The sequence below is a fragment of the Sapajus apella genome, unplaced genomic scaffold (assembly GCF_009761245.1).
Source record: "Sapajus apella isolate SASKATOON/1434 unplaced genomic scaffold, GSC_monkey_1.0 scaffold53, whole genome shotgun sequence".
Classification (NCBI taxonomy): domain Eukaryota; kingdom Metazoa; phylum Chordata; class Mammalia; order Primates; family Cebidae; genus Sapajus; species Sapajus apella.
This window is the reverse complement of record NW_022436993.1, coordinates 4,044,398-4,057,810: the sequence shown is the minus strand read 5'-3', so window position 1 is coordinate 4,057,810 and position 13,413 is coordinate 4,044,398. Positions and strand designations below refer to the sequence as shown.

The 13,413-nt window shown below is 44.9% G+C and overlaps 1 protein-coding gene across 29 annotated transcripts in view; it reads left to right on the top strand.

The window, feature by feature from the left end:
• The window catches only part of KIAA1217 (KIAA1217 ortholog), a 495,122-nt gene extending 487,230 nt beyond the window's left edge, over positions 1-7,892 (top strand). For 15 of the 29 annotated variants that reach the window (XM_032244082.1, XM_032244081.1, XM_032244087.1 and 12 more), the window contains 5 exons: positions 2,601-2,636; positions 2,788-2,865; positions 2,978-4,570; positions 5,068-5,190; positions 5,915-7,892. In XM_032244082.1, the coding sequence (XP_032099973.1) occupies positions 2,601-2,636; positions 2,788-2,865; positions 2,978-4,570; positions 5,068-5,190; positions 5,915-6,412 (2,328 nt within the window). In that variant the 3' untranslated portion in view covers positions 6,413-7,892. Of the gene's footprint in view, positions 1-2,600; positions 2,637-2,787; positions 2,866-2,977; positions 4,571-5,067 lie in introns of all 29 variants that reach the window. The other 14 variants (XM_032244083.1, XM_032244088.1, XM_032244093.1 and 11 more) reach the window with 7 other exon arrangements.
• Positions 7,893-13,413: the final 5,521 nt, after the last annotated feature.

Below are 13,413 nucleotides of genomic sequence, written 5' to 3'. Positions count from 1 at the left end.
CTTCTTAAGCAATGTTTCTCCTGTCATCACCGAAACTCCTGCCTAGTTCTTCACTTGCATGCAATTTTCCTGTAACCCTGTCTCTTGTTTTGGTTTATCGTTCATATGTCTATTGAGTGCGTTTCCAATTGTCTTCATAATCCAAGTCTCAGGGCCTGTAAATACATGTTAAAGAGATGTAATTACCTTTCACACAGAGTCTTGACCATCTAAGACTAAGAAATCATTGTGAGTTTACATGACAATTATAACCAAGTTTATGCACTTGCTTTAATATATTCAGTTTTTTCTAGCCCAGTGATAAAAAGTATAGGTCATGTGAAACCCAAACTTCACATTTTTATCCTAGTGACTTTCTATTGGAGCATTTGTGCTACTACTCAATTTTAAAATACATATATTACAGAGGGGACTTTTGAAAAAAAATTTTTTTTGAGACCGAGTCTCGCTCTGTCACTCAGGCTGGAGTACAGTGGTACGATCTCAGCTCACTGCAACCTCCGCCTCCTGGATTCAAGTGATTCTCCTGCAACAGCCTCCTGAGTGGCTGGTAGAGACGAGATTTCACCATGTTGGTCAGGCTGGTCTCAAATTCCTGACCTCGTGATACTCCTGCCTCGGCCTCCCAAAGTGCTGGGATTACAGGCGTCAGCCACCACACTTAGCCTAAAATATTTAATGATGGGAATGGCATGGGCCATGACCAACCAGAACAGACACTAGCCCTAAACCCTAGTAAATGGACCCCCAAAACATCAGCCATGCATGTGTCTTTAGATCACAAGCCAATTCCATCCATGATTTGATGGGCAAGTTCCCATTTGGGTCCTAGCATGATATGCTGACTCCATATTTGGAGTTGCAACCTTAGGCTGAAACCTTATTTTTAATTTTTTTTAATTTTTACTCATATATATTTTTAGAGTCTTGCTCTTGTTCTGTCGCCCTGGAGGCTAAAGGGCAGTGACACCATCTCAGCTGACTGCAACTTCTGCCTCCCGTGTTAAAGCGATTCTCCTGCCTCAGCCTCCCACATAGCTGGGATTATAGGCGCCTGCCACCATGCCCAGCTAATTTTTGTATTTTCAGTAGAGATGGGGTTTCACCATGTTGACCAGGCTGGTCCCGAATTTCTGACCTCAAGTGATCCACCCACCTTGGCCTCCCAAAGTGCTGGAATTACAGGCGTGAGCCACTGCGCCCAGCCTATTTTTATTTTTTGTGTTTGTGTGTATGTGATAGAGTCTTTGCTGTGTTGCCTAGGCGGGTCTCGAACCCCTGGACTCAAGCAATCCTGTCGCCTCAGGCTCCCCAGTAGCTGGGATTACAGGAAGCTCATTTATTTTTCTTAAGACCTTTTACTTGACATAGTCATTGTATCATATTTTGAATTTAAAATCCCACAGAAGAAGTCACGTGGTTCCACTGTAGCAGCTGAATCATTGCTCTTGTCTGGGGCCTTCCTGGGGAGCAAGCAGAAGTAAAACAGGCGGTATCTGGTGGCTCCTATACCTTGTATTTTGCACAATATTTCTGAGGGATTAATACTGACTGCGTTGTTTGTGTGTCATTCCTTGGGTGTGTATGAACAGTCTTTCCATTCTTAACCAAGGTCATAGAGTTGCTCTGGGTTGACTTTGGCTGGGTCCAGGTATTCCTGCTTTGTGTTGACATTGCTTTAACCAAACAACCTTCATGGGAATTGTGCTCCGTCCTTCTGTAAACAACCACCTCAGCAGGAAGAAAGGGCAGCAGTGCCTTGGAACGGACAAGGCATCACTAGTGTTAGTGTTATGTCAGGGCCTGAAGCTACTGATACACCCTGGGAAAGGCCAGGCTTCCAAATGAAGCACTTTGAATACCTGGGTCCTCACCACTGGGTCCTTCAGTTCTGAATCTTGGTGAGACCCTGAGAAATGTATCTTCACTCTACACTGGAAAATATAGAGAATGAAAGCTGAGTCGTGATGTCACCATCACCAATTTAACCTCAAATGCCTGCTTTGTGAATGTTTAGGTTATATTGTAACAGCATGATCAATATGAATTTAGGTTATGTTGTAACAGCATGATCAATATGAATTTGGACTTGGTCATCTTGGCCATAAGGAGTGTGAAAGTGATTTTGATACTTTGACACCTGCAGTACAAACTGCAAGGACATTTCAGTCTGTCATTTGATCACGAGAAAACGATGTTTTTCATCCCCAAATGCCAAACCCAACCAAAGGAGATGTCTTTATAGGACAATCTTCATGCTGGAAGCAGAGAGAGGACTAGCTGTAAGAGAAACTAAACTTCTCCTGGGCTGCTTTCTAAGTTTATAGGCAAAAAAACCGAGGCCAGAGCAGTACAGTGACTTATCTAAAGTAACACAGTTTAGTGGCAGATCCGGATTAGAATCGAAACTTTCTGCCAGCCCCTACGTTGCGCTTTTCATAATCCTTCAGGTTTTAGATTCTGCTGAGCTGACGATCTGAGGTGGAAAGAGGACATGTTGGCGGCGACGCTGCCCCTTTATTCTCTTTGCTGCTCCCCCACAACATTCTAAATGCTTGAAATATTTTGCTAATTGAGATTTTCATCTTGTGCAAACACAGGGCATTTTTGGCAGCTGGAGAACAAAGCAATCCAAGGTAAACAGCTCTAGGTTTTGGATTGGTGTGTAACAAATATGCGTGGCCCGCATGTCTTGGAAATGTAATTAAAGGAACGATTTAGTTATAGTCCGACTTTTGGGGGAGGATGTGGTTTTGTGGAGTAACATGTCCTACGCTATTCTACCAGAATTTGGAATTTTTCCACGAAGATGTACGGAAATCTGATGTTGAATATGAAAATGGCCCCCAAATGGAATTCCGAAAGGTGAGTTCAGCAGATCTGTGTTCCAACCGATGCCATGCACATTAATTACCTGCCTCTGCAGATCCATTGCTGATTAATGTGTGTGGTTTCCCTCCTCCATTCTTCCTCTCAGGTTACCACAGGGGCTCTAAGACCTAGTGACCCTTCTAAGTGGGAAAGAGGAATGGAGAATAGTATTTCTGATGCATCAAGAACATCCGAATATAAAACTGAGATCATCATGAAGGAAAATTCCATATCCAATACGAGTTTACTCAGTAGAAACTATTCCCAGAAAAGCGTGCCTAAGGTCAATTTCAGTTTCTCTGGCATTAGTTCATTAGAGGACGAAATAAACAAAGAGTCTAAAGTCTCAGGACTGCAGTACTCTATACCTGACATCGAGAACCAGAAGCTGAATTACGGAAAGGCAAAGGAGGTGGAAAAGCAAACCACAGATGCCTGTCACATTTCCTCGCCCACTAGATTAACAGAATTGAGTGGGCATGATTTTAAAACAGAAGATCAAGAGGTTGTCATGACAGATTTTGGCCAAGCTGTTCTAAGATTCAAGGGGCCAAGGCATGCTAACCTGAACCCTCATGAGGATGGAGAATCAAGTCCAAGTTCTCCCACTGAAGAAAATGCAGCCACTGACAATATTGCCTTCATGATTACCAAAACCACTGTCCAGGTTCTTTCCAGTGGGGAGGTGCATGATATCGTTAGCCAAAAGGGAGAAGACATACAGACGGTTAATATCGATGCCAGAAAAGAGATGACCCCTCCACAAGAAGGGACCGACCATGAGGAGCCAGTTGTATGCCTGGACAAGAAACCAGTAATCATCATTTTTGACGAGCCCATGGACATCCGGTCTGCATATAAGAGACTTTCAACTATCTTTGAGGAATGTGATGAGGAATTAGAGAGAATGATGATGGAGGAAAAGATAGAGGAGGAGGAAGAGGAGGAAAATGGAGATCCTGTAGTCCAGAATAATAAGAGTTCACAGATGTCTCCTAAGAAGGTTGGCCCAGGCAATCTTAGAACAGGACAGCAGGTGGAAACGAAGTCACAGCCACACTCCCTGGCCACAGAGACCAGAATCCCAGGAGGACAGGATATGAACAGAACGGAGCTGAACAAGTTCAGCTATGCAGATTCTCCAAATTCAGAATGCAAGGGTGACGACGTGACTGATGACCAGTTTGAAAGCCCCAAGAAAAAGTTTAAATTCAAATTCCCTAAGAAGCAGCTCGCCGCTCTCACTCAAGCCATTCGCACGGGAACTAAAACAGGGAAGAAGACTTTGCAAGTGGTAGTCTATGAAGAAGAGGAAGAGGACGGCACCCTGAAACAGCACAAAGAAGCCAAGCGCTTCGAAATCACTAGTTCTCAACCTGAAGACACCCCTAAAAACATGATGAGGAGGCCAGAGCAGCCCAGCATTGAGAGTACATCTCAGATTTCAAGAACTGATGAAATTAGAAAAAATACCTACAGAACGTTGGACAGCCTGGAGCAGACCATTAAACAGCTCGAAAATACAATCAGTGAAATGAGCCCCAAAGCCCTAGTTGACACCTCATGTTCTTCCAACAGAGATTCTGTTGCAAGTTCATCCCACATAGCCCAAGAGGCCTCTCCCCGACCCTTGCTAGTTCCGGACGAAGTCCCCACTGCCCTAGAGCCCCCTACGTCGATACCTTCAGCTTCACGTAAGGTATCTTGGTCTGCTGGAAAATGAAAAGACCCAGCTGCTTTCTTAAATCTGCCATAATCACCATTAGCAAAAGGTGTCTTGTGACTTAATTGCTTTCTTTCAGGTGGCTTTTTTTTTTGTCTGTTCACCATGAAACCCTTCTTTCATACTTTCTCCCTCACCTTCAAAACAACAACAACTAGGTGTCTAACAGCTAATCGATTCTGTTTTTGCCTCTGTTGCTGACTGGTGTTGGGTAAACACGAGGCTGCTGGGTCAGCCATGTGCTGTTGAAATGATTGCTCTGATACTCACATTAAAATCCGTTTGATCAGTAGTGAGCAGTTGATTCTGTTTGATTCTTCTGATTAACCCCAGTTGGTGTCTCCTAGATCTGTCCTGCATGTAGGGCTGTGGCTTCTCACCTTGAGCTTCTCTGCACATAGTGGGGCAGCCTTACAGATGACCTACTCACGTGCTTCTCCTTCTCTTCCCCCTCTCGCTGGTCCTTCCCACAGGGCTCCAGCGGGGCCCCACAGACGAGCAGGATGCCCATCCCCATGAGTGCCAAGAACAGACCTGGAACCCTGGACAAACCCGGCAAGCAGTCCAAACTGCAGGATCCCCGCCAATATCGTCAGGTAGTTTTACCTTAAACCCAATTTTGGATGGACACTGTTTCAGTTAAGAAGCAAGTCATTGACTTAGTTTATACCAAATATTGTGCTTTCTTTGTAAGATAACGGTTTACATAGACATCCTGGATCTGGGGGCATGAAGAAAGTCTAAAAAAGCCTTTGTTAAACTTTTTCACCACGCTTTTGCATGCTTGCAATAAAACATCTTTTACTTTGTGACTCCAAACTCCAAAATTTTAACTGTTAACACACAATGCCAGACCAGGTGGCTTTTCTTTGGTGAATGTAATGTTTCATCAGAACACCTCGGGAAGCAGAGAAAAACCAACCTGTGGTTGAACTGCCCTTAACGTCACCACTAACGTCTGTGTTGACTGTATTGCGTTAGAAGCACATTAACGCTCCGTCACAAGGCCCGACCCCCACCCCAGTAATTATCCAGACGCATGGCCCACCTGGCACATGGGAAATGGTAGCACTGGAATGACGGAACTCCTCTCACAAATGCGTTCTTCCTTTCCTCCTTTTCTGTCCATCCTTTGCTTTGTACGTGGGGGGTTTCTACCAGGTCCAGTAGAGCACAACAAGACTTAGCTCAGGCCTTGAACTGTGTTTGGTTGGTTTTCTTTGATTGAATTGTTCTCAGAAGGGCTGTGTTGCCAGGCCCTGTGGGTTGATCATGTGACCACCTTTCTGACAAAATGTCTCCCGCCATCTTTATTTGCAGGCTAATGGAAGTGCTAAGAAATCTGGTGGGGACTTTAAGCCTACTTCCCCCTCCTTACCTGCTTCTAAGATTCCAGCCCTTTCTCCCAGCTCTGGGAAAAGCAGTTCTCTGCCCTCTTCTAGTGGTGACAGCTCTAACCTCCCTAATCCGCCTGCTACTAAACCATCGATTGCTTCTAACCCTCTCAGCCCCCAAACAGGACCACCTGCTCACTCAGCCTCCCTCATCCCTTCTGTCTCTAATGGCTCTTTGAAGTTTCAGAGCCTCACTCACACAGGTAAAGGTCACCATCTTTCATTCTCACTGCAGAGTCAAAACGGCCGAGCACCCCCTCCTCTGTCATTCTCCTCCTCCCCTCCTTCCCCCGCCTCCTCCGTCTCACTGACTCAAGGTGCCAAGGGCACCAGGACCATCCATGCTCCCAGCCTCACCAGCTACAAGGCACAGAACGGAAGTTCAAGCAAAGCCACCCCATCCACAGCAAAAGAAACCTCTTAAAGGTCAAATCCTATTAGGCACAAGTCGGAGTTACATTAAAAAAATAAAATAACCATCTACAACAACTGTTTTCACAAGAGAATGTAACATATTGCTGTATCGTTTGAGGCTTAATGCTAAGTATGTGCTAAATACTGGATAAATAGATTTCAGCAAAGCTCGTTTGTTTTGTTTTTATCTAGTCGCTATAGTGTTAACTGTCTATACTCAATACCTATAAAATGCGGTAAGCATGTGTTACAAAAAGAGGTTGTGTTGGGAGAGAAAGGTGCGTGTGAGATGGAAGAATTGTCTTAAGCATATAAAACATGTATGATTCCAGAATTTTAGTATGTTTTGTATAAAACTATTTTTCATTACGGAGACTAGAAGTGAACAGAGAACTACACAAGTGTGACTATACAAATTGTAAAACAGATACTATAATATTTCCTTTTATTTTAGTGTTATTTAGCTTTATTACAGATTTCTATTTTTGTCAAAACTTCATGGTTCCTTTCAAGATCTTTTTTGCCAAAACATTTTGATACTGTAGCATTGTACATTTGAAAGTAGTGTGCTAGACTATAAAACCAATGAACTTCTACACAAGCCGTACAGACAGGCATGTGTAGAAGGCAATTTATCAAACCTATTGCACTGCCATGAAAAGTATGTATAATGATTTGCTAGCCCAAGCAAGCTAGTTTTCTTTGCTTGCTTCTTTTCTTTCTTTCTTCCTTCCTTTCTTTCTTCTTTCTTTTTTAACATATTGCAATTCTCTAGTTGTTTTCTTTGCAGTGTCTAACCCCTTCTTTTGTTTTCTCAGACCTGGTAAGCCACGCTATTGCATTGTGGATTTTAAAATGTACACTTCTGTACGGTTCTGTAAACCGAAAAACTTTTGTAAATATATAAATAGACATTAAAATACTGTATGTGACAGCACATAGAGTAGTTTTCCCACACCAAAGTTAATTTTTATGCATGCTTTAAAAGTATATATTGGGACGGGCAGAAATGGACATATCCATACATTTTTAAAAAGCAACAAGTTTGCACAGCTAGAGTGTTTTTGTAAATAAATGTATTTGTATAACACAGTCATGTAATATACAGAACTATAAGCAGAGACTTTGCAAAACTAAATAAAGGGCTGCATGCTTATTTTTTGTACCTTGTCGCTATAACTACTTCCTAGTCAGAACGAAATGTTGCTGTTACCGAGTTTGTAACCACATCCACTCAGAGGACACTACTTTTCCGCAAGCTCTGGGGTGACTAATGATGAGTTCCTAATAAATTAATTGCAAGTGTGGTGCCTTGGATGTGACCTGTTGGCTCTCTCTCTTCTCTGTGGCTTATCAAGGTATGGATGACAGAAAGCAAACCTGGATACAGAGTTTCCACCCTCAGTTCCTGGAGGGGCTCTTATTATTTTCTGTCTCTTTTTTAAGAAAACATCCAGTAGAATTAAAGTGGAAATAAAATGTCTTTATCACTTGGCTTTTTTTTTTTTTTCTTGAGTCCTTAACCTAAAAATATATTGTTGGCCTAGAGGGAAATATGCTAACATTACACCATATATTTTCATTTTTTAAAATGGGAAGAAGCAAGGCACAGTGTCTCATGTGTGTAATCTTAGCACTTTGGAAAGCTGAGGCAGGAGGATCACTTTTGAGGCCAGGAGTTCCAGACCAGCCGGGGCAATATAGTGAGACCCCATCCCTACCAAAAAAAAAAAAAAAATTTAAAGTTAGGTAGGCATGGTGGTGTGTCCCTGTAGTTAGGAGGCTGAGGTGGGAGGATGGCTTGAGCCTGGGAGGTAGAGGCTGCAGTGAGCTATGATCACACCACTGTACTCCATCCCGGGTGACAGACCAAGACCCTGTCTAAAAAAAAAAAAAAAAAAAAAAAAGGAAACTTAGTGAAAATAACACCAGGATTATGAATTAACCACAGGAACAAGCTCAGGAAACTACTAGCATTTTTCACCTCCAAAATGTTTCATTTGGTGATTTGATGTAAAAAGCAAATATTCTTGGAACTCAATTTTTCAGTGTCCCTGAGTTTCAGGCTTAGTTATTTCAGGATGCCTTTACCGGAAATATTCATATCTCTGCTCATTATGTTAATGGCAGTCACGTGTTTCAGATAGCACTTAGGAAAGAATTGAGGGTCCAACATTTCAATCATGCCCTATAATCATCTTCATGACATTATATTTGTTTACATGTAAATATATCTCATAGCTAGCTACTTCATGCCAATTTATTTGCTTCTGTTTATGGACAAGCTGAAAATTCTTTATAAGCAGCAAAAGAGCAGATAGTGGGCTCACTTTTTCAGTGTAGCTTCTGACTTCCGAGAGCTCTGGCAAGGTCCCAGAGGTGATGGTAATTTCAGCCAATGTCATGAAGGATAGAACATTTCACCAGGTAAGAGAAGACTCCACACAGATCCATCCACTGCCCTAAGATCTGGCCCAGTGCTGCGTGCCTCTTCAGGAAACTGGAGGAGAAACTAGCAGAATTGGAGAAACCAAAGTCAGGTGTGCAAAGACTTCCTGACACAGCACAGACCCAGAAGATGCCTGTCTAAATTAGTGCAATATAGCTGCTGCCTCGGTGCCCATTTTTAGGCCTGATCTAAGTTGTTTGAAACCCTGTTGTCCCCCACCCTTTGTGGCCTCATTAAAACCTCCCCTCCCTTTGTGGTTGTTTGAAAAATACAGCCCAGGCTCCTTCCTCATCTCACCGACCGAAAACACAACGTGTCCCACAGCTGCGGGCCCGTGGTAAAACCTGATGAGTAACAACAGAGTCGTGTTAATAAGTTTCCCCTGCTCACGTGTTTTCTTGAAACTAACCAATCCACAACCCCCATGGGAAAGCCTAAGGGGTAACGCCCCTAGACCCTGATAAAAGCATAGCCCCAGAAGCGCGCTGGTTCTCACAGGCTCCCCACCTGCTGGTTGAGCTCTGCTACCTCCAGACCTCCCATGGCTCCTACAGGCCCCCCTACCTTCTCCGGAATCTGTGAGTAAGAGATTTCTTCTGTTTCATGCATTTTGGTTTTACCTCCTCGCTGTGCTTTACCCGACCAACACATACAAGCCTAGCTACACCCCACCCCGTCAGCGCTTCTCTAAAGAGGGGCTATCCCGGCTTATGGCCACTGTCGACAGGGAAACCTCAAGACCACATTAGAAAGAAACTGAAAAATGACAAAACGCCTTGGTTCTTTTAATATCTACAGTGGAAGACGTTAGGTAGGATGAGCTGAGCACTTGGGTTTTTAGAGCTTGTTAAGCTACATTTAACATACACCCTCAAGAGAGCCTCTCTCTCTCTTCCCCACCTCCCCACTTTCAAGACACAAGGTCTTGCTCTGTCCCCCAGGCTGGAGTGCAGTGGTACAACCACACCTCACTGCAGCCTCAAACTCCGGGGCTCAAGCTATCCTCTTGCCTCAGCCTCTGGAGTGGCTGGGATTATAAGCATGTACCATCACACCCATCTATCTTTTAAGTTCACCATTCACTTCATCCCTTCATCTAAAAAGATTCTTAGAAATAAACCATGCAGCCTCTTAGGTTCATTCAGCAATCTATCAGTCCATGCATCCAGCCCTCACTGAGCATCTTCTGCACATAGGGAGGGCGGGATGGGGAGGGCATGCGGCCATGACATTAGGGCTGCTTTCTGGTTGTGCCACCTTCGGCATGTTTTGGCTTCTCGACCTGTTCACAGAGAATAATAACAGAACCTACTAAAAAGAGCATTGGGCGGAATAAATACGATGTTTACAGAATTCTGAAGACAGCCTAACATACGGAGCACTCAAAGGGCTGGGCGTGGTGGCTCATGCCTATAATCCCAGCACTTTGGGAGGCCGAGGCGGGTGGATCACCTGAGGTCAGGAGTTTGAGACCAGCCTGGCCAACATGGTGGAACTCGTCTCTACTGATAATATAAAAAAATTAGCCAAACATGGTGGCGCACACCTGTAATCCCAGCTAATTCAGGAGGCTGAGACAGGAGAATTGCTTAAACCTGGGAGGCGGAGGTTGCAGTGAGCTGAGATTGCGCTGCTGCACTCCAGCCTGGGCAACAAGTGAGACTCCATCTCAAAAACAAAAAAAAATGAGGATAATTATTACTGCTTCAGTGACCAATGGGACAGTGTTCTGCATCAGTCTCGTTGTGGAAAGCATGGCACGCATACCAGGGAGATCAAGTCACAGTTGATGCAGGCGTGGGACAACGAGCAGTCCAGGCAGTCGGCTACAAAAGTGCAGAGCAGCAGGCTTGTCTGGTGCTTCACGGAGCTGGTGGCACCTGGTGCTGACGGGTATAACACAGAACTTCTAACAGTGTTACGGCGTTTTTAAAGAAGCTGGTTTTCTTTTAATGATACTTGTGGCTAGATTTTTTTCCAAAGTAAAATAGACATTTACACAGATGGAGAGAAGACCAGGCCCTGGGAATCATGGCTCAGAATTGTGGTTCCTTTTGTGAAGTTCCATTTGCAGTCTTGGGAGAATGTGCTCCCAGGTCACCCCAACCCAGATTCCCCAGATGATGCTCTTTCCTGGGTTTGAGTGCCAGGAGCAAGACCCATGGGTAAGGAGGACACATCCACTGGGTGTTGAGAGCTGAGAGCAGGTCTGGCCACTTCCCTCCCCCACCCAGGCCAGATTCAAAGATAACCCTGGCCTCTTCCCAAATCCCCGACCTTATAACTCTAGCTAACATCCTCCCACTCCAAAGCTCAGTAAATACAAAGGCATTTTGAAGCAACCAGGAAATTTTTTGGAGGAAGTAGCAGAATGACAACTGCTTTAACTGAAAATTCAAAAGGTAATTCTGCAAAAATAACCAGGTGACGTTGTCCAGGGAAACATACCCCGGCACCAGGCAACCACTCATTCCTTGGTCTATGCTCCTAAGGAGGTAATGTCCAAATGAATAAAGTGACCCCAAAAGCACCTCTGAGAACAGAATTCCAGACCCTCCCAGGGTGCATTCCCTTCTAGCTCCAAGTCAGGTGCCCACCCTAGAAGCAAATGTTCACCCTGATGGACCCGGAAAGGTTAAACTATGCTCACCACTCCCTGCCCAGAAGGCATGAGAGTTCACAATGCGTGCCTTCGATTTGCACAAAATGCTTACTGTTTTAATTGCCCAACCTATGGGGTGGTCCTTAATCTTTGTCTGTGAACACATCAGCAATAACTGCCATCTGTGGCCTATTGTGGGCTACATATAATGCTAAGGTGTTTTGCATCTATTGCCTTTTAATCCTGACAAACAATGAAAAAGTTCCTGTCATTTTTCCCTTCCTGCTTCACTGTAGAATGCTAAGAACAAGGAAGGGGGGACAAGTGCAGGATGCACCTCTGGGCACTCAGCCATTCTGCTTGCCTTGGGGGCAGCTCAGGTTGCCCTTTTGAAAGATGCTGGCTTTAAGGCGGCGGCGGCGGCGGCGGCGGCGGCGGCGGCGGTTGTGGGGGGGGGAGGGTTCATTCCTGGATCAAACAAGCACAATGCAGAAAATTATCCATTTATAGAATTATTATATTGCAAATTTTGGTTGCCTCACTTTTAAAAGATGCATAGGTAGAGGCGCCCTCCACTCAAAGGACTAACGTTCTCATCTAGTATTACTGTTGGAAAGGAGGTAAATCTGGATTGGAACCTGGGATCCTGACTCCTCTTCCCTTAAGCACCAGGTAGTTAACTACAACTCTAGGGGCCTGGGCTGGGACTGCAGAAAAATGGCTTCACCTGCTAGAAAGGCCAAACCACAGACAAGCCAAGACCAGCCCAGGTCCTACCCATATCAGGCCCCGCCTCCTTCCGGCCCTGCCACGCCCCTCCAGACAATGCCTCTTCCTGCTGCCCCAACTAAGCCACGCCTCACTCTTCTGGTCACGCCCCACCCAAGCCTCACCACGCCCCTCCAGGCAATGCCTCATCCTGCCCCAGCTAAGCCACACCCCCCTTCTGGCCACGCCCCTCGAGGCTTCACCATGCCCCTCCCACTGGTGCCTTGGGGAACTTGAGCAGCTGGAAACCCGGAGTAAGCCGCCCCCAAGAGCCCCCTGAAAGGGTTTTCTCGAAGTTGGGCTTCTCAGCAGGGACTTGTGAGTAGGCACCTCAGCTTCCCAGAGTGAACCTTTGAAACTCAAGGATAAAAGTCTCAATTCCAATGGATCCAAGCCCCCTTTAATTACAAATGTTTTGTACAAGATGAAATTCATTATGACATCTCCTACCTACTCACCTAGTTTCAAAAATAAAATGCAATGCCCTAGTGATACTATAACAAAACTGTCATTATATCCATATCCTGCACGCAGCCATCGGCAGAATTTAGTAACACGTTCAGAAATGAGTTGTACCAGGTACTCAAACACTGAACTGGGCTGGTAATGTGACTTTTCCCAAATAGCAAATGGCTCTCTGTTTAAATCTTTCAACAAAGCAGAATATGTTTCTCCCTCACTTTATATGTTCTTGAAAAATTTCATTGCACATTTTTAGGCTGCCAAAGGGTTTAATGTAAAATAAAACTGGCCTCTAGGCAGCGTGTGGTGGCCCACGCAGATAATCCCAGCACTTTGGGAGGCTGAGGTGGGCAGATGACGAGGTTGGGAGATCGAGACCATCCTGGCTAACATGTGAAATATCATCTCTACTAAAAATAAAAAAAAATAGCCGGGCGTGGTGGTACACACCTGTAGTCCCAGCTACTCGAAGGCTGAGGCAGAAGAATTGCTTGAACCCGGGAGGCAGAGGTTGCAGTGAGCCGAGATTGTGCTACTGCACTCCAGCCTGGGGGACGGGGAGATTCTGTCTCAAAAAAAAAAAAAAAAAAAAAAACCCTCAGATAATTACAAGCAGGTTTTCCCTTATGCAGATGCGCAGTGGGACATGACCAGGTCATACTGGGGGTGGGGACAGTTTTTCCTGAGCAGCTCACTGTAGGACACCCCAAATGTGTGTCCCTGACCCCTG